At 36.0% G+C, this 20,978-nt stretch overlaps 1 protein-coding gene across 2 annotated transcripts in view; it reads right to left on the bottom strand.

Moving 5' to 3' along the window:
• Positions 1–2,622: 2,622 nt before the first annotated feature.
• Positions 2,623–20,978, bottom strand: part of Pdgfc (platelet derived growth factor C) — a 201,121-nt gene continuing 182,765 nt past the window's right edge. For both annotated transcript variants that reach the window (XM_090343204.1, XM_090343205.1), the window contains 3 exons: positions 17,761–17,968; positions 11,590–11,807; positions 2,623–4,167 (listed from right to left, as the gene is read on the bottom strand). In XM_090343204.1, coding sequence (XP_090199330.1) covers positions 4,051–4,167; positions 11,590–11,807; positions 17,761–17,968 — 543 coding nt within the window. In that variant the 3' untranslated portion in view covers positions 2,623–4,050. The remainder of the gene's footprint in view (positions 4,168–11,589; positions 11,808–17,760; positions 17,969–20,978) is intronic.

Genomic DNA, 20,978 nt, shown 5'->3' with positions numbered 1-20,978 from the left:
TGGAGTTCCACTGGCAAACTTCAACCTGTTACACAATCAGATTTACTTGAAAGGCCCTGCTGTATTGTTGGTGCAGAGGACTGATCAGACATGAGTTAGGCCAAAGTCAGTAAAACTGGATGTTGCATGCAGGGGGCTGAGGCCCAATTAGAACAGCAGCTTTAGATATGGAGCAATAGGCACAAGTATGAGGGAGTTAAGGACACCTAATGACCAATCACAACAGGATGGAAAGTAATTGATCTTCTTCATTGGACTGGATATCTATCCAAATGTTCTAAGATCAAAATTTTGCCTGAATGTCATGGTATTAGGAGGTGGAGCTATAGAAGATAATTAGATCATAAGGATGAAGCCCTCATGAATGGAATTACAACATTTAAAAGGGGACACTAACAGGCAGCTGTGATCTGAGGATCTTGGTTTGAAGCCACTCTGAGAAGGAAATTCAGTGAGACTTACCTCTAACCACTAAAAGTCTGAAAGTGGAGTTATGGTTCAAGTACCCTTTGCAGAAAAGTTAAGAACCAGCCTGACAGTAAAAAAGGAGAGGGTACAATAGAGACAGCAGTGAAGTCTGAAAGGGCCTTCACCAAACTTGATGTTGGACTTCCAGCCTCCAGAACAGGGAGAGATCGTTTCTTGCTAATGAGCCCATTATCCATAGTGCATTGCAGTAGCAGCCTCAACCCAAGTATCTAATATAACCTCAATTTTTCTTCTTATGAAGGTAAAGGGTGTTTACCACTTTCCTTCATTTTTAATACAAGATTACAATAACAGAAGAGATAGGGTTTCACATTATCCTTTTTGAGTTAAGGGTATTACATGGAATATGGAACTTGTATTTCTTGACTTTTCTTAAACCAAACCACAACTGTGAGTGCACCTGGAAACAGCGATTCTGTGAAAATAAAAGGAAAGCATGACTTTCAGCGTATGATTGTCACTGATCTTTGTACATTTTAAAGTATATATAAGGCTTATTTCTATGAAAAGGGGAAGTAGAAATTAGATATAGACGTGAAAAAGTTAGGCACAAACACTTGCTTTGTAACAGTGAAGATAAATACCTCTAGAAAAACATTCCTGGAATTCAGGGATAAAGTATGAGCTGCAGGTAATAAAGAGTTTGTGGTCAAGAAAGTGAAGCTTCCTGGAACTCTGTAACATTGGGCACACTTGTGTAATGAACCCATTAAGTGTGCATGCTTCAATAAATCAACATGATGAGGTATCTGAGTAATTAGTAGTGAAACAGGTAGTCCTTATGGGGATATCACTGACTTGCCATGGCAGATATAATTCCTACCTTTAGAGAGAAATTGCTTTTTACTTTCAACATTTCATAAGAAAACAAAAAGTGAACATTAAAATTATTATATTATATTATTATTATTTGTGGTTTATGGGGTTTCAAGGCTGGGGCGGTATCCCTGAGCTCTTCAGCTCTAGGCTACCTCCCTACCCCTGACCTACAGTGCCACTTCCTGTTTTCTAGTGATTAATTGGAGATAAAAGTCTCACAGTGCCTGGGCTGGTTTTGAACCTTGATCCTCAGATCTCAGCCACCTGAGGAGCTAGGATTACAGGCATGAGCCACGGTGCCCAGCTGAACATTAAAATTATAAGAAAAAGAAGGTATCCCATCCATGCAACACTTAGAAATACAGGATTAAGCAATTCAATAGGTCATTTACTATAATGCTTGTTTTTACTATGCTAGTAATACTGCAAATTGCCAATGGATTGTGTTGTTTATGAAGCAGTTATATTATACTTTTACAAGGCCAAGTAAAACCATACAAAGGTGGAGAAAATGAGCAAGATCATACGCTTATTTTGATTTTTCTTCTCCTTTCATGTGGTAAGAAGGACAGAATTGCTAAGTACTCAGACCAAGAAAAAAACTGATGGTCTGGAAGAGCAGTCTGTAGCTAATACTTGAATTTGGTCATTAGACATTACCAAGTAAAGAAAGATGTGTCATTAGATCCACGCCTGGAACTTAGGAGCCATTCCTTGAAGGGTGCTGTGTAAAACATTCTAAGCCATATCAATTTATGGTTCATAATCCACTTGTAGTTCCTCTTGAAAATAAATATAAGAGCTGGAAGTTGACGAGATTTCCTCAATTTCATGTTGTAGTAATGTGTTACGAAAGTCGCAGGTTATTTTATGATAGGTGCAGTTTATTATTAAGCCAGGTGCCAATGGCTCAGACCGATAATCCTAGATACTCATAAGGCTGAGATCTGAGGATTTCAATTCAAAGTCAGCCAAGGCAGGAAAGTCTTTGAGATTCTAATCTCCAATTAAATATCAGAAAACCAGAAGTGGCTTAAAGTGCCCAGACCCAGAGTTAAGACCCATGATTGAACAACAACAAAAATCATTATTAAGTCCTGTGAAGTAAAAAAAATCTATATGGTTTAAAAATATCAGGAAGATGTAGCAGCCTGGGCCCCTAAATAATTCCTTTTCTATTACTATAAGTTTTGCATAATAAAAATCTTGGTAAGATGAAACTTCATCATTTTCTTAGAATCTACCAGGAGTTTCAATGCACACACACACACACACACACACACACACACACACACACACAGTTTCTCCCCAAAGTAACCACATTCTTTTATTCAATTATTTAATACATTTTTAATTCAAAGAATCACCATACAACCTAGGCACAATATTAAGCATTTTACAAGCAAAGTATTTTTACTGATTTTCAATTCAATTGCCAAAGAGTACAATAAGTGAACTAAAGGATATACTTCTGTACATAAAAAAATAATGTATTTATACAAATGTATGGACAGAGAGTTCAAAGGTAAGAAAAACCCTAGCATCTCAATAAATAGGATGTGTTCCTACAGCACAGCATGCTTAATTAGGAAGTCGTCCAGTCAATTTTATCAAGTGCTTTAAGTTCTCCTGAGCTAAATTTCTATTTCCCCAATAACAGGTTATATTAGTAATGACTAAATATGAATGTCTATTATTTATTGCTGTTAATTTGCAACTTGATGGTAGAGATGGAGGAAAGGATTATTTGTTTCCCCAAATAATTATGATTTACCAATTCTATTGATTTCCCACTTCCATATTTTAAAAATGCAGATTAGCCTAAGCTTAAGCACCAAACAAGAGGAAAAATACATGATTTTGGCCGAGCAACAATATTTTATATCACTTTTGTCCCTCTGGCTATAAAAATTCTGGTTAGAAAATAAACACTGCAAAGTTAAAATAATTGATCTAGGTTGTCATAAAAAAGAACATTAAATACCTTTGGTAAAAATAGATATATTTCACAAGATTAGAAAAGCCAATAGTTATAATGTCAAAAGAAGAATATAAAAATGTACATATTGAAACACATGAACCAACTTATGAATAAAATGAAGGTAAGGCTACTCTTCTTTTCTTCGGGTTCTCTTCCTCTGAACCCTAAATGTATGTCTCTTTATCCAAATGGTTGATGTTTGAATAAGAAGTATGGAAAATCCAGTCTTTCCAATGACCCGAGTTTCAACTGTAGCAACATAGTTTCTTTTCCAAAACTAAGTTTAGAGAACATAGGGCATTCTGGTTTATGCAAACATAAAGGGAAAATTCCTGATTTCCTCTGATTTTCGACCCACAGCATAGAGTTTTAGTGTGAAGCAGGGCAAAGGAGTCAGATACTCACTTTTACAGGTTTTTCTTTTACTGACATTAACCTAAGCCACATCAGGATAAAATAGACAGTTTCGCTAGTTAGGAAAAGAACACAGCAACTCTGTCAGTAGCTAGTGATCTCTAGACATTTATTTTCACTTTTCCTCATGAGCTGCAGACCTTTTCTCCAGTCCTTTTGAGTCCCTTCTCCAAAGTTCTGCCTCACAGCTCCTAACTCCACTTTTCTTGCGGAACACATAGAGTCCTGCAGATGGAAGGTCCTTGAAGCCAACAACAGGGATTATGGGTGGAGATAGTGCCTAAATTCCCTAACCAAGTCAGAAGCTGCCCTGACAGTGCTGAATTCAGGATGCTTATGGGGTACAACTAGCCTCCTGTGTTCCCTCTACATACACAGTCGCATTCCTCATGGTGTTCTAAGGCCACATCCGTGAGTGATTTATGCAGTCCTCTGACTCCAATTTTTGGTCTCAACTGAAGGACCTATAAGGAAACAACATAAACCACCTTAAAAATCTGTTAATATTCGTTATGTTTGACTTCAGATCTTAAGTATCATTTCAAAGAAGAAACTTGAGGTCCAGGAAGGAAATCTGATTTGTAAAGTTCCAGGAGGGAAGACATATTGTGAACATTTTTGCATTTTCCCAAATCACAATCTCATCGTGGTTTTATAAAAGAAAGAACACTTCAATGCTACCAGTTGGAAAGTATACTAATATTATTTTTCTTCTGTAATTACACTGGAGAAATTTTACCTTAAGTATTCTGAAACTTTTGATGCAAAATTTGTCTTTCTGTTTGTTACCTTATTCCTCTCATTCATTTATTCACACTGAACAAACATTTGCACTTGGTGCAATACATTAAATACAGGAATAGTGTGGAAGGAAACATGATCACCCCACAGCTGAGCTTGCTCAATTATGCCACTCATTAATTTTCTTGGCTACACTTCAAGTCCTCTATAAACTTGATGAGATGGATTAGATGTACTTCATAGACATCAGACTCAGTCACAGCTAACTTTCGGCAGCTGGATCCCACTGTGTAGAGCTAAAGGAAGTCTGGCAACCAGAACAATAATGCCTCTATTAAAGGAAGTAATTTACAGTTCAGATTGCTGAAATTTTTCATAAGAAATACAGCAAAATAGACACTCCAACTAAAGGTATTTCCTTTTAATATCAAGACAAAGGCATCTAGTTGCATATTGTATTAAGGATTATCAGAAATATTTGATGTCATTCATTATTCACATAGAGTGTATTTTATTACTTATAATAGAAATTATAAAGCTCCAGAAATTGTGTTATTTGTATTCTGTGAACAGAGGATACACTCATGCAAAACTGTCAAGTTTTTCTGCCTGCTATGTCTGTTATAGCTTCACGAAGCAGCTTTGAAAAGCTACTGCTGAGGTAAGTGTTCATTAATCCACAAAGACTCAGGTCAAATCTTATGATTGGCTTTATTTGAAGACTTAAAAGAAGGCTAGAGAATAAATATCTCATTTGGTGAATATGGTTGATCAGATCTTAATTAGCTAACATTTTTTGAATACTTACTGGGTGCTAGGAACAAAAAAATTGCTTTCATATACTTTAACTTGGAAGAATCAAAATGTACATTTATTACCTCTAATTTACTCATGAATGAATAAGACTTTGAGAGACTAAGGGACTAAGGGACATCTTCTTACCTAGAACAAATATGAGTGAGTCAAGCTAGAGTGATAGATCATAATTTTATAAAGATTCAAGATGACCAATCATGCCTACTATTCCTTTAACTGACAACTTTTGTTCCTCAGTGAGATAAACTTCAAAGACTTATAGTAACATACTATAATCAGAAATAGGAAACTTTCCCTGAAGGCTTTCCCATCTATGATAAATCATAATTCTAAGGTATTATTACTTTAATATTAAAATCAATCTGGTAAATATTTTATGATTGTGTATCAGTACTCTGTTTTTGAATGAGTTAGAGTGTCATAAAATTGATTAAATTTGACAGTGGTGTTATTCTTCATCATATCATATCAAATAGTTTTTGGCATGGGGCTGTATAAAATAAAATGCATATCAGCAGAACAAGAACTTCCTTAAGGTCCTGCCTTTATCTGTATGAATTTCTCATTCAACAAGAGAAACATATAGAATGATAAATAATGTTGGAGATTTCATTATCCTGACAGCCTAGGTGATACCTCTTGTTTTCTTTCATATGCTTTTTCCAAGTATGTCTATTGAATAAAATCTTTTTTTCTAGGTCTGATGATGTTTTCAGAATTATACAACTAGTAGAATTTCAGAATGTTATACTACTTTTAATGAGTTGAGTGGGAAATTCTAAATCATGGAGGGAGATATAATTAATGTTCTTATTTTACATTCCTTTTACAAGTCCTAATTTTGTAAGACAAAAATAAACTTGAAAAATGATTAGATCTCTGATATTAAAGGTGGAGACTTGGTTTTCAGGAAGTAGATTATGACACCAGTCAAGAAACAAGGCACAACCCACAAAACTTAGAATAATAACCAGATATGTAACTCAATAGCAAAATGACTGTCTAGCATGCACAGTTCCTTAGGTTTGATTTTGTTGTAGCTTGAAAAAAAAAAAGTTCTCTATAAGTTCATGTGTTAGGAATATGGTCCCCGCCCAGTGTTTGGGAATGTGATGGAGATCTTATAAAAACTTTACCTGGAAGATAACAGAGAAATTTAATCCCCCCCCCACACTCTCTGTGCCTCTCTGTCTGTCTCTCTTTTCCTGTCTTTCCTAGTTGCCACAATGTGAGCTGCTGCTCTACTTTGCCACTCCTTCTCTAACACAGTGGACTGAATCATCTAAAACTGTACGTAGAGTAACTTTTCCTTTTGTTTATTCTAGACATTCTGTCCCAGTGATACATTTTTAAAAAGCTAACACAGAAAAATGATGAGAAAAAAGGAGGTAACTCTACGAATATCTAACCATGTTGTTTAGAGGCCTTTAAGAGCAGCTAGTGAGAAAATTTAGAAATGTTTGAGAGTTGGACTACAGAGCCCTGGGGTGCCATTAGCAGAGCTTAATGGGTGTGACAGAACTTCTGAGGACTATGATCCCAACAGGAATGCAAACATTGAAATCCAGAGTCATGATATTGCAGATAGTAATGAGAACTTATTTCCATCAGGAATTGTAATGGAGGCTATCCATATGCAAAAACAACTTGTTTGTTTTGTCCCTGTTCTGAGCCTTCCCGGGATACTGACTGTAATGGCAATAAACTAATCTACCAGAGGAAGTTTCAAGATAGTTCATTGTTTAGGCTGTGGTATGGGTATTGCCTGCTACTTTAGCCAAATTCATAATGGGAATTAGAACGAACAATAGAGTAGAAAAGTTGGAAAACACTCTCAGCATACCCAGAAATGAAGTGTTGAGACTGAGGAAAGTAGAGCTGCTGAAGATATAAAAGCCATTAGAGAAGAGTCAAGTACTCTGTGTCAGAATTATAGGAACCATAGTTTAGAAATATCGATGAAATTGGCCATTCTGTACTCATACCAACTTGAATGATGTAAATATTTTACTTATTTTGAGATTTGGCTTCAAGAAGAGAGTTTGTAGGTACCCTGCTTACATAGAGTGTCTTAGGGATGTGTTCCTCCAAGTCCAGTCATCCAGGTACTCCATAGTCAATACAAATGTATTCTAAGAGAGCCTGGCCAAGTTGTCACTAGACAATAGCTTCATGAACATGTTGGGTTTGTAAGTATGCAGAATTTCTAGAGTTACAAGGTCTTGATGACTGCTATTGATATTTAAGAAGGTATGGTAAACCAAACAGCACATGGAAGGTCCAGTTTCTTGAAAGCAGCCTTTGAGCAGACTGACAGAGTAAAGATAAAGATGCAATGATCCCAAAGAAATGAGGTACCAGGAAATGAAATGTCTCTGGAAAAAAGTTTCAGGTATGATGCACAGCCAGAGCAAAGGAGAAGCTGTGTAGGCTCCAAATGTCAACTGTAGGCACAGGACGGGGTGAGACTTTAAGAATCCACATTCCACTGTCATGTATCCCAGGTTCTGGATATAAAAAGCTGCAGAGTTTAAAGTTGTCCTCTGTGGTTCCAAGATAGCTATGGTTTAATGTTTGTTATTTTCCTAGTGTTCTCTTTTGGAATAGGAACATTTACTCTGTGCCATTTTAGGTTGGAAGTGGATAACTTTATTTTTATTTTCCGAGAGTTCACAGCTAACTTTGCCTTGCATCTCAGAGGAGACTTCAGATTTGAACTTTTCAATAAACTCACAACTCTTCAGACCAGGGAGACCATTTGAAATGAAATAGATGGATTTTGCATTATAACTAACCATACAACGGATAAAAGCCTCATGTCTAAAATATATCAACAGCTCAAAAAATTGAATCACTCTAAAACTAATCTCCAAAGTAACAACCATCCCATTAAAAGATGGGCCAAAGACTTAAAGAGAGTCTTCTCTGAAGAAGAAACAAAAATGACCTATAAACATATGAAGAAATGCTCGACATCTCTGGTCATAAAAGAAATGCAAATCAAAACAACTCTAAGATTCCACCTCACTCTAGGTAGAATGGCCAGGATAAAAAAAATCTAATAACAACAGATGCTGGAGGGGATGTGGCCAGGAGGGATCACTACTACACTGTTGGTGGGAGTGCAAACTCATTCAACCACTATGGAAAGCAGTATGGCAGTTCCTCAAAAGACTAAACATAGAGCTCCCCTATGACCCAGCAATTCCACTTCTTGGCATTTACCCAACTGTCCAGAAACAAGGGCATACTAAATCCACTAGCACATGTTCATTGCAGCACTATTTACCATAGCAAAGATATGGAACCAACCCAGATGTCCCTCAGTTGAAGAGTGGATCAACAAGATGTGGTGTTTATACACAATGGAATTCTATACTGCTGTCAGAAAGAAGGACATCGCCCCATTTGTTAGGAAATAGAAAGACTTAGAAAAAATCATATTAAGTGAAGTAAGCCAGACTCAAAGGAACATAGGCTCAATGGTTTCCCTCATTTTTCATAATCAGTAGAAACCTTGGGCTCTCCTAGCAGAGATTTGCAATAGAGTAAAAATTTGATACAAAAGGCCATATAGTATGACGCTAAATGAAAGGATCTCTAGGATATAGACACATAAGCCATATAACGAGTGATTGTTGTCCTTAATGTACTATGTTATTTCTCATCTCTTTTGCTGTCCCTTGGTTATCTCATATTGTTACAGTATCTCACTTTGTTATCTAATATGTTGGATATATTTGTATTTGGTTATTTGAAATTGGATAGGGAAGGGAGGGAAACAAGATTGGGGGGGGCCGGGGGAGGAAAATGGGGACCAAGACATGAAAAAGAGTATCAATGTATGTGAAGTAATGCACCTTCTATATGGCAAATATAATGTAACCCTTCTATTAATTACAATAAAAAATATATGGGCTAGAAATAAAATAAAATTAAAAAAAAAGGGCCAAGGGCATTTGGAAGCCAGAGGTAGGAGGCTATTGATGGAATATAAAATGTCTCCATAGGCTCATGTGCTGAAAATTTGGTCACCAGTTAGCAATGCTATCTGGGGAGTAGATGTAAACTTAAAGGAGCCAGGGCCTAGCTGAAAACAGTAAACCACCGGGGCAGATCCTTGACACTGTATCTTGTTCTAGCCCCTTACTATCTTCATCTCTTTGCTTCCTGGAGGCCAGGCTGTGAGCTGCTATGCTCTGCCACAGTCACTCTGACACCATGAGCAAAATAAATCTCTCATTCTTGGAAGCATTTATGTTAGACATTCTATCACAGCGATAATCATGTTAACTAACCCAGACTTCCGGTATCACAGTGAATTGATCAATTTAAATAAAGGTAAATTGCAGAAGTTCAAATGAAAATTCAGAATACTCCCAAGGAAATCTCAGCTAGAGAGTGTAAAAGAGTACCCATCAACCACAAAACCAAGCAACAAAAACTTGACACATGCATAGGACGTGCCCTGACCATTTTCACATCTGTGATTGGGAAAGGCATTCCTTTCCCGATTCTGACAATGAAATGGTACACATTTTCTCCCATAATCAATGGACCTAAGGTCAGAAGAGTAAAACTATTTTTTTCATATATTTTTATTTTAATTAATAGAAGGGTTACATTATATTTGCCAGATGGAAGGTACATTAATTCACGTACATAGATACCCTTTCTCATGTCTTGGTCCCCATTTCCCTCCACTCACCCCCACCCCTCATCTTGTTTTCCCCCCTTCCCTATCCAATTTCAAATAACCAAAAGCAAATATATCCAATATATCAGATAACAAAGTAAGATATTGTAACAATATGAGATAATCAAGGGATAGCAAAAGAGATGAGAGATAACATAGTACATTAAGGACAACAATCACTCATTATATGGCTTTTGTTTCTATATCCTAGATGTCCTTTCATTTAGCGTCATATAATATGGTATTATGTATCTAGGTTTTGTTCTATTGCAAATCTCTGCTAGGAGAGCCCAAGGTTTCTACTGATTATGACAAATGAGGGAAACCATTGAGCCTATGTTCCTTTGAGTCTGACTTACTTCACTTAATATGATTTTTTCTAAGGCTTTCCATTTCCTAACAAATGGGGCAATGTCCTTCTTTCTGACAGCAGCATAGAATTCCATTGTGTACAAATAGTACATCTGAGTAAAACTATTTTATTGAAAAAAAAATCCAGGTACCAGGCAATCGTGTGGGTAATCCTAGCTACTCAAGAGACTGAGATCTGAGAGTCATGGTTCTCAGCCAACCTGAGCAGGAAAGTCCATGAGACACCTATCTCTAGTTAACCACCAGAAAACCAGAAGTGATGTTGTGACTCAGATGGTAGCGTGGTAGCCTTGAACTGAAGAGCTCAGAGACAGCAGCCAGGCCCAGAGTTCAAGTCCCACAACTAACCAAAAAAAATAGTTTCAAGTCTGGGTTTATTGGTCTGAGACAGGTGATCTCAAGAATAGACCTGAAGCCTAACTCAGATCCTCAATCCACCTACTTTAGCAAACTCAAGGTTGAATAATTTTAAGTTGGAAACATCACAATTATAGATAAATTCACATTCTTGGGTTAAACCAAGCAAGTTCAATACCTGCCTAGCATCGGAGGCACTTTAATTTTAATGCTGTCTGAGAGCTAGCATCATAAATTGTTTCCTATCTAGCATTTGATCTCAGGACCTAGTGCTTGTTCAAATTGTACTTTACCGTACAAACTAAGTATGCTTCAAGCCCTGCTTTTTGTTGATTCATGGGAGATGGATACTCATGAATGTTTTGTCAAAGCTGGCTTTGGAACTTGATCCAACAGATCTCAGGCTTCTGAGTAGCTACAATATAGGTGTGAGCCAATGGTATTCATCTAATTTTTTCTTAATTCAGTTCCCATTTGATGGGGCAAAAGAAAGGCTGGCGAGCAGAGGATGGGAGACACCAACTCTATAACAATCTACTTAAACATGGGGCAGAGACTCATTCTCCTGAGGAAATTCAGGAGCAGATGGTGGGAAAGTGGAGATAGAACATGAGTAAATTTTTCTATTGATAACAATCAGTGGCCAGTTTTGAGCTGTTTTCTAAAAATATTGTGTCATTGAACAGTAAAGCCAGGAAAAGTTGAGATAATATCATAATTGTGACAATTAGTCACAACAATAAATTTTAAATTTTAAAACACCTTGGTTATGTTGTAACCCTTGTTTATCTTTCCCCAAAGAATATGCTACTTTTCTTTCCCAAACACAAGTCTATTTTAGATTCACTGTTCCATTTGAAAATACAAATAACAAAGGAAGCCAGGAACACAGTAATGTACCCACCTCATGATATTTCTTGGTGATTTTGCTGGGGACACACTGACATTCATTGCAGTTGTGGAGACAGCAGGCACAGTTTCCTCCACAGCGTTTCACCAGGAGACAACCTGGCCAGAAAATGGTGTCGGTTCTCTTTAGCTCTTCCCGTATGGACACAGAGAAGTTCCGAGGTGTGCAACTGTATAATCTTACCTCCTCTTTCAAAAGGTTCAGATCCACCACTGAGGCATAAAAAAAGGCAAAGAAACCATAGGTGTTTATCGTCTGACCTTGCATTTATTTCATGAAGTTCTTTCATACAGAAAGCTAGTATTTTCATCAGCAATAACTCTAACAATATCCCTTCATAGTTGAATGACATTTTAGGGCTCTACTCTCACAAACTGGACTTTCTTTTTCCTAGAAAACAAAGCTTCATTATGACTTAAGATGAACAAAGAGACACCATTGTGCAATATTAAGATCAGAGCCAACTAAACAGTTGAGTTATAAATAGGAAACTTGACAGAGAGACTGAGGGCTACACCTTTGAACCTTGGTTAAAAAAAAAAGCAGACAAGGAAAGCTTTGGAATGAAGTCTAGAATGTAAGACTGAACGCTTTGATTAAATGACAAATGCACTTTTAAAAAGATTACAGCTTCAGACAAAAAAGAGCAACTTACTTAATCTTGTCATTAGAATTTTCTATAAACGACATAACCATGAAGTCCATTGAATATAAAAAGAGAATGAAAAAGGTACATTTCTGAAGAGTTGAGAGGAGCCCAATTAGAAAATGTTGTATTTTAGAAGAGCAGAAGCTGTCAGAAAGCACAACTGTGTTAGAATATGGTCTTTGAAATTTACTAGATTCCTTCTGATTTTGATCTTCTGCCTGCTAAAGAAGTGTCAAGTTTTGTTATAACCGACTTGATTTGTAACAACTTGGTTAACTATGTTGTATCCTTTTTCTTTTTAAGATTTTCTGCTTGTAGAGACCAAACAAGATAGCCTTAAAGAACCACTTCTATTAAATACAAAATGATAAAGCTCTAGGAAAATCAAAGCAAAGTAATATTTCATATTTAGTAGAAATTTATACTGAACACAGAGTGGACAGTAGTTAATTATTAAGATACATACTTTGAATATAATTGAAATCTCTGCTTTTTGGCTTCGTTTGTTGGCTTTCTTTCTTAAATTCCAACAAAATTAAAGTGCATAAGATCTCATCTTTTCAGACATACTTCTGTTTTAAAAGTGCTTTTAAACTTACTGTCTAAAATATAATGCAGCCAGTTAAATATCTTTATAACACTGGACACAATATAAGCTTGTATGAAAAGAAAAGTATTTTCTGGGTTAAGGATGGTTTTAAATAATTGTCATTATAAAAATATAACTGTAAAAATGTACTTCTAGAGAAGAGGTATCAAAATTCAATAGTCAAGAACTAATGTACCCACTACCTAATGAATGTAACTATAATCTCTCTATATGTTACCCCAACAATAAAATATAATTTTTAAAAAGTAAGTACAGTTTCAAAAAATAAATCATGATTGCATTTCCTATTCCTTCCCTAATCAATATGCATATGCACAATAAAATATTGATCTTTTACATAGGAAATAGTTTGCCCTAATACTAGAAAAAATTATTTCACTGGAAAAGAATAAAGAGACAAATTCAAACTAAAAAAATGAACTTCTATTGTTGGTTTTTAAACAAAAATATAAAATTAAGAATCGAATGATTGTTGTTTTAAATTTTTTAGAGGTGTGCATATGGTGTGCATATGTTCAAATCTTCCAAATCATTGAAGAATGACAGTTTTAATGTTCCTAGAAACTATATTACAAAAATGTGTATACCTGGGGCCAGGAGTTTAGCCTAATGGTAGAGTGCTTGCCTAGCATGCACGAAGACCCAGGTTCAATTCCTCATTACCACATACATAGAAAAAAGCTGGCTGCTGTGGCTCAGTAGAGCTCTAGCCTTAAGAAAGCCCAAAGACAGTATTCAGGCACTGAGTTCAGTCCCCAGACTGGCAAAAAAGAATGTTGCATATGTAATAATTCTGTATAAATATGTCAACTGAGTGGTTGGTTAAGAAAGTAGATTACACAGGGATAGAGGCCTCATTTGATATAATAGTATGTGTCTATTTCAAGAATTTATTCAGCTGAAAATTAAATTTTCCAAATTGATAGACTAAATTACAGTTTTATTTGAGTAATGATTTTGTAAGCAATGCTTTGAATGCAAAATCTTTTAAAAATTATTTTGCCACTTCTGGGGCTTGAACTCAGGGCCTGGGAACAGTCCCTTTGCTTTTTTGCTCCAAGTTAGCTATTACTTTGAGCCATTGCTTAACTTCACTTCTGATTTTCTGGGGTCTCACAGACTTTCTTGCCTACGCTGAGTCTAAGCCATGATCCTCAGTAGCTAGGATTATAGACATGAGTCACGAGTACCTAGTGAATACACAACTCTAAAATACTTAAAAGCAAATTGTCTTTTTCTCAAATAAAAAAATGATCTCTTCGTAAAGTGAATGAGATGCTTATGTTAAATGACATCACATATTTTACCTGATTCCATTTTGTTGAACTAATGATAGATATGAAAATTTCTGTTTTATTATTAAAGCTATCCTTGGCCTCATGAAGATCTTTTCTCTAGAATGTAATATCTAGGTGAGTTCAAAAAACTTAAAAGCATATACAAATGCAAAATTTTTAGTGGCCGTTTAAGATTAAAAATACATCCCCCTTCAGAAGGTGAATGAAGCCTGAAGCTTTCAAAATATACTGGCCCACTCTAAATAGTTTGAAACATGGTATTTGGTGAAACTAGAAAATCAGAAGGCATATGTTCTTTTTAAAATGTTTACTTAACCACAATAAAAGGCTAGATAGATTTCCCAAGTGAACTGAGTTATGATACCTGCTACAATGTGAAAACTTAAACACACTTTCAACTAAACTTCCACTCATTCATCACGTTTGACACACAAGGCAAAGGGCTTTTTTTAGTCCTAGTTAAGCTAGACTTATAAAGCATCTTATTTTCTTCTATTCTGCAGTAACAACACAGGAATGATGACCAGGGAAAGAAAACAAAAAGAAAAGATGCTGAAATATCGGACATTACCCCATGCTGGGATGGAAAGAATTGCGTGTAAATTTGTACAGTCTTAAAATTCATGCTTCCTGCTCCTAATGTCTAAGGAAAAACAAACCTTATTAAAACATATCATTCAACAATAATATTGTATCAGAAATTCCGAAGAACCTTTAGGCAAAAAGAAACTAAAGGAAGTAGAAGAGAAAGAAAGAAAGGGATAGAAAAAGCTGCCCTTAAAGAATGTTTTTAATAGCTTAACTATAGTAATATCAAAACAGTTTGCTTCTATCAAGTAATCAAAAATACCTAGTTTTAGATTCTATCTGCCTTTTGTAACTACTTCATGAGATAATATACACATTAGTTTGTCTTTCCAAAGATTTTAAACATATTATAAAGCAAAATCATTATTTCAAAGCAAATTCCATTACCACCATAAGTTTTAAAGGAAGGATAATACTGTCAAAGAAAAAATATAGCTTCACTTTGCTTTGTTAGTTCCTTCTTTTAAAAAATGCAATCCAAGGATATTGTGTTACCATAATGCAATCTCAGGGTGGTCTTTCCAAGATGAATGTGGTAACACTATGATATGTTTATTCTGGGGAAAATCTATTTTGATGTCTAATTAGAAGCTTTTAAAGTTTTTCTTCATGTTCCTTTGTAGCAAGATTCTCAAGCGGGCAGTCGGTTTCATCTATGTTGCTGTTATCCCACACCTGCATTTTGGTTTATGTAAAGTTCCAAAAATATACACTGCTTTTCTCACACTTACTGTATGATTTAAAAGTTAAGAGTTCTGGCAAACTGCAAAAAGTTTCAATTTTGAAGGTGTTCAATGAAAACTTGAAAGATACGGTTGGTTCTGTGTTGGAAGCTTTTAAATACATGCTTGCCTCTGGCCAAAACTTTTAGCGGTAGGCATAAAGGGACGGCTGGAAGGGAGGATTTTTAGGCTGTGATCCAGAAATCAGATGTCAAAAAATTAGACTTGAGCTTAGAATTCATTTCACTCCCCTGCTTCTTACAGATCCACATGATAATCTACTTCATATTTGCTAACAAGGGTCTCATTCACAGTGTGTCAGCTAACTCTGGCAGACCTGCATCTTCCTGTTCCCAAGTGGGAGGGAAGGGAAGGGAAGTGTTGTTGGTAAGTTATCCATCAAGTATTCATCAAGAAGAAATCTTATAAATATGTAACAGTGTTTAGCATCTGGAGAGGATTCGGCTGCCCATGCACTTGAACACTGACTTCAGATATTTGCCAAAAGGAAACCACTAGCAAAATATCATAGCTGGGCAAGCCTGAACATGACCTGCTGGGACGAAATCTCAGGATCCAAGAGGGCTGCAAATCAGTTCTGGGAAGGGCAAGGATCAGATTTCTTTCTGACAGCCTTAGAACAAGTCTGGTGCAATCTGCCCTGGGAATGGCTTAAATTAACAATGCATGGTCCTTCCATAAATTCTCCAGACTGTCATTCTATTTTCTAAAGTGATCCTTGGGTAAATTTCAGTGTTGCTGATAGGCCCAAACAGTACATTATAATACCCAGTTGTTTCTATTACATTTTTATGTCTAACATGAACATGTCCCAACAGTCATGTTACTAGTAAACCTCTCATAAAATTGAGCTGACATTATTTTTAATCCTTTAATGATGTTGAATTAGCTCTAATTATTATTTCACTTTTATAAAAAGATTAATCCATTTTATCAAAAGTGATCATTTCAGATGCAAATTTACACAGACAATTCTCCTGGTTTAGGTCTTTATTTCCTTGTTATGAATCCCACCTTAGAAACTTCTATTTTATGTTGAGATTTGGTTTAGATGTTTCTAGGCTTAGGAAATATAAACTGATACAGCTGGGGCTAGGGGAAGACAGGGAAATCATGTGTTTTACAGAAATAGTACCCCCCATTTTCTAGCTGCAGAACCAGTTTAGCATCTCCCACCATTTCTCTGCAGTCGTTAAGTTTAAAAACTTCAAAGTAAGGCCAGGCACTGGTGGCCTGAAATACTAGCTGCTCAGAAGACTGAGATATGAGGATCATGGTTCTAAGCCAGTCCAGGAAAGTCCATGAGACTCGGACTAGAGCTGTAGCTCAAGTGGTAGAGCACTAACCTTGAAGAAAAGAATCTCAAAGAAAGTATCTAAGCCCTGAATAGAAGCCCCAAGACTGGCATACACATGCATACACACAAACACAGACAAGACACACACACACACACACACACACACACACACACACACATGTGCGCGCGCGCACACACGCACACATGCACACAGGTCTAAAGTTAGTTGGAGTGGATTTATGAAAGTATATGGATAATGTCATAAAAATGATATGCAGGAAGATAAGAAAAGGCAGGAATTTTCAGCAGTAGTACCTCTTTTAATTTTCCAAAATTGAGTTACCATTGATTCATCTTTGGTCTATATCCTCACTGTGATATTCTATTTAAATGATAGGAAAATGGATTTCTGGAATACTCCCCTGAAGAATGTTGAAACTTTCCCATAAAAGAATTTGCAATTGGAAACCTAGATACATAAGGCCATATAGGATGAGGATAAAAGAAAGGATCTCCAAGATATAGAAACAAGAGCCATATAAGGTGTGAGTGTTGTTCTTAATGTACTATGTTATTTCTCATCTTACCTTGTTATCTGATATATTGCATTTATGTTTATTTGTTTATTAGAAATAGGAAAGGGAAGGGGGAAAACAAGATGAGGGGAAGGGGTAGGGGAGGGAAATGGGGACAAAAACATGAGAAGGGGCAGCAATGAATGTTAACAAATGTACCTTCTGTTTGGAGAATATAATGTAACCCTATTAATTACAATCAAAAAGGAAAAAAAATAATTCTATGCATCAATAGTAAATCAATTTGATTTATCTACCTAACATCAGATCAGTTTCCCTGAAGTCAATTTTTAGGCATATTAGCAAATAAATGCAATATACTATGATTATCCATTTTTAAAAAGAGAATTTGCAATTGGCTGCTAAGAAAATTAAATGAGGTTCTAATCTGAAGGAAGAGCTTACCTCTGGATTTTCTCCCGAAAACAAAAGCCTTGCCAAGAAGTTGCCACGTTGGCCTATACAGATCTTCTAAGTCCAGCTGCCATCTGTCTGGTTCAAGATAGCGAATAAGATCTTCCAATGTACTAAAAGCAGTAACCGCATTATTAAGCAGGTCCAGTGGTAAAGCTGAAGGGGGTAACACTGTAGGACTCACAGCTTCTGTGACTTGCTGAAAATAAAACAGTCCTCAGTTAACTGTTTTAAAAATGACAATGTATGCAGCAGTGGTATTCAACAGACACTGTGTTGAAAATAAACTATATAATTATAGTGTGTAGGTGTGAAAGGAAAAACTGGGAAAGGGCAAAAGAAGGGATGACATTGTCCAAAAAGAAAAGTACTCATTACCAGATTATGCTGTGGTAACCCTTCGGTACATCACCTTTATGATATGAATTAAAAATTAATTTAACAATGATGCTGTGTTTCTTCTCTGTTTATGGACCAGCTTGCAGCGACTAAAGATGAAAATACATGGGAAGTGAAATTATGTTCAATCTAACTAAAAAAAGATATTTTGTGAAGAATTCATGAAGACATTGTGAAAAATGAGAATATTAATTTCTAATATAATAACTAATAGTGGATATGCATATCTTCATGTATATAAAAGTTAAAGACATTTACATGGTTTAATTAGACTCACAGTGGAAGAAACAATATGGTTTTTCAAAAATTTCTTTTGTTTTCTGCTTTTCCCATTTTCCTCAATGTGGAAAATGTCCTAGTCGCTATGAAAGATAATGTTGGATGAGTTCAAAATTTACTACTAAGTAAACATTTGTAATCCCAGCTATGTAAGAGGCAGCGAGTCCAGACACAAATGTATGACAGTATTTAACAAATAATTAACTAAAAAGGGCAGTGGGTATGTGTGACTCAAATGGTAGAAGGAGGCCCTTTCTAAGCTCAAACCCCAGTACAAAAATAACACATACACACAAGCACACACACACACACACACATACACACTGAATGAATGAATACATAAAAGAATATAAAATAATTCATAACAACTGGAACAAAATGCAAGTAAAAATGCTTGACATTATTGATGAATTTCTTCATTACAACAGAATATATCTAAACCACAAAATTAACCATATAAATTTATCAAAAGCTTATTTTGAAAATATAAGTTTCTTTCTTTTTTTTAATGTCCATCCTGGGGCTTGAACTCAGGGCCTGGGCACTGTCCTTGGGCTTTCTGAAGGGTAGCACTCTACCACTTGAGCCAAAGTATCACTTTCGGTTATTTTTGTGTATGCCTTACTGAGGAATCAAACCCAGGGCTTAGTGTATGCTAGGCAAGCACTCTAATACCAGGCAATGCTCCCAGCCCAAAATAAAAGTTTTAATAAACAGGACTAAAAGACTTGATAGGTACTGGTAAAGTATGTTGCTGTGATTGTCGTAAGATTAGAGTCCAGAAAACACAAACTAAATAAACAAATAAAAAGGCAAACTCTGAAAAATGATCAATGCACAAAAAATAATCTAAAATACTTGAACTAAAATCTGGAGGAATGAGAAACTCATTAGTCCTGAGCTGTGCCTACATGAGTTTGAGGCACAGCTGTCAGTTGCCGTAACTGAATGCACTAGACACAGAAACTTACATGCCTTGTATCCCTGTAATTAACTTTGAGGTATATATGCTTTTATTTGTACACATAGAAGTATATGTAATGCTAGTCATCATAGCATTGTTTGAAAGAAGGAAGTAATTTATAGTGTTCATATCTAAGTGAATTAAAGATAGGGAGATGCAAGGCAGAAATAAAAGTAAAATAAACAATGTTGCCTGTGACTCATCCCTATAATTCCAATTTGGGAGATTGAGAATAAGATGATTGAAGTTCAAGGCCATCTCTGTCAGAAAAAGTTATCAAGACCCCCTTCTCAGCTCACATAGTTCAGAACAGTGGTGTGTGCCTGTCATGCTAAGCTACATGAGAAGCTGAGATTTAGAGAATTATGGTTCCAGGCCATCCATGACAGAAAAGTACTCAAGACTGTGTTTCCAGGGAAGAGAATCAGAAAATGGTGGTGTTCACCTGGGATCCCACCATCAGTGTGAAACCTATAATAGGTAGATCTTGGCTCAGATGAGCGCTTGTACTGAAAGTGAGACTACTACTAAAAGCAACCAATGAAAAGTAGAGCTCAAGATGTGGCTCTATGGTATGTCACCAGAGAGGTAAGGATGATGCCCTGCATTCAAACTTCAGTACTACTAAAGGAAGAAGACAAAAAAAACCAAAAAAATAATGTTTTCATTAAAACTAATGCCATATATTTGAATAAATATAGGACAAGGAGCACAGAACAAAGCATGTATGTTGACTGATATTTATAGAAATTATTATTATATAAAACAAAAATTGGGGAAATGTGAATTCATGATAATGGAATAGTTTAATAATAAACTATTAAATATAAATGATTAATGATGAGCTATAAAGATGGAACCATGGATAGTTAATTTAGAAAGCTCCTTCTAGGCACTGGTAGCTTGCTTTTGTAATCTGAGCTAGTCAGAAAGACAGTTCAAGGTTAGCACATGCATAAAACTCTAAATAACTCTTACCTCAGTTAACTTGCCAAAAGTTAGAGGCAGAGGTGTGGCTTAAATGAGAGAGTGCCAGACTTGAGCTTAATAAACTTAGTAAAATTTGGAGGCCTGTGTTCAAGGCCGAATATGGCAACAAACAAACAAATAAATAAATACATGAATTTAATTATACAAAAATCCTTGCCAGGCAGTGGTAGCTCATGCCTGTAATCCTAGCTACACGGAAGACTGAAATCTAAGGATCATGGTTCAAAGACATTCCAAGTAGTTATGATATTCTATTCTCTGAATAATCAGCAAAAAAGGCATGAGTGGAGCTTCAGTTCAAATGATTGAGCAACAGGCTTGAGCAAAAATGCTAAAGGACCCTCAGCACCCTGGTCCTGAGTTCAAGCACCAAACCAGCATAACACACACACACACACACACACACACACACACACACACACTCCACACCCTTAACACACTGCAATTTCAGCTGGGTGCTGGTGGTTTATGCCTATAATCCTAGCTATTCAGAAAGTTCAGATCTGATGATCATGGTTCAAAGCCAGCCTTAGCAGGAAACTGAAACTTTTTAATTCCAGTAGCTATTCAAAATAGC

The sequence above is a fragment of the Megascapheus bottae genome, chromosome 13 (assembly GCF_031878675.1).
Source record: "Megascapheus bottae isolate mThoBot1 chromosome 13, mThoBot2.hap1, whole genome shotgun sequence".
NCBI classification, from domain to species: Eukaryota; Metazoa; Chordata; class Mammalia; order Rodentia; family Geomyidae; genus Megascapheus; species Megascapheus bottae.
The sequence above is the reverse complement of the archived record's forward strand: the minus strand, read 5'-3'. Positions and strand labels throughout refer to the sequence as shown.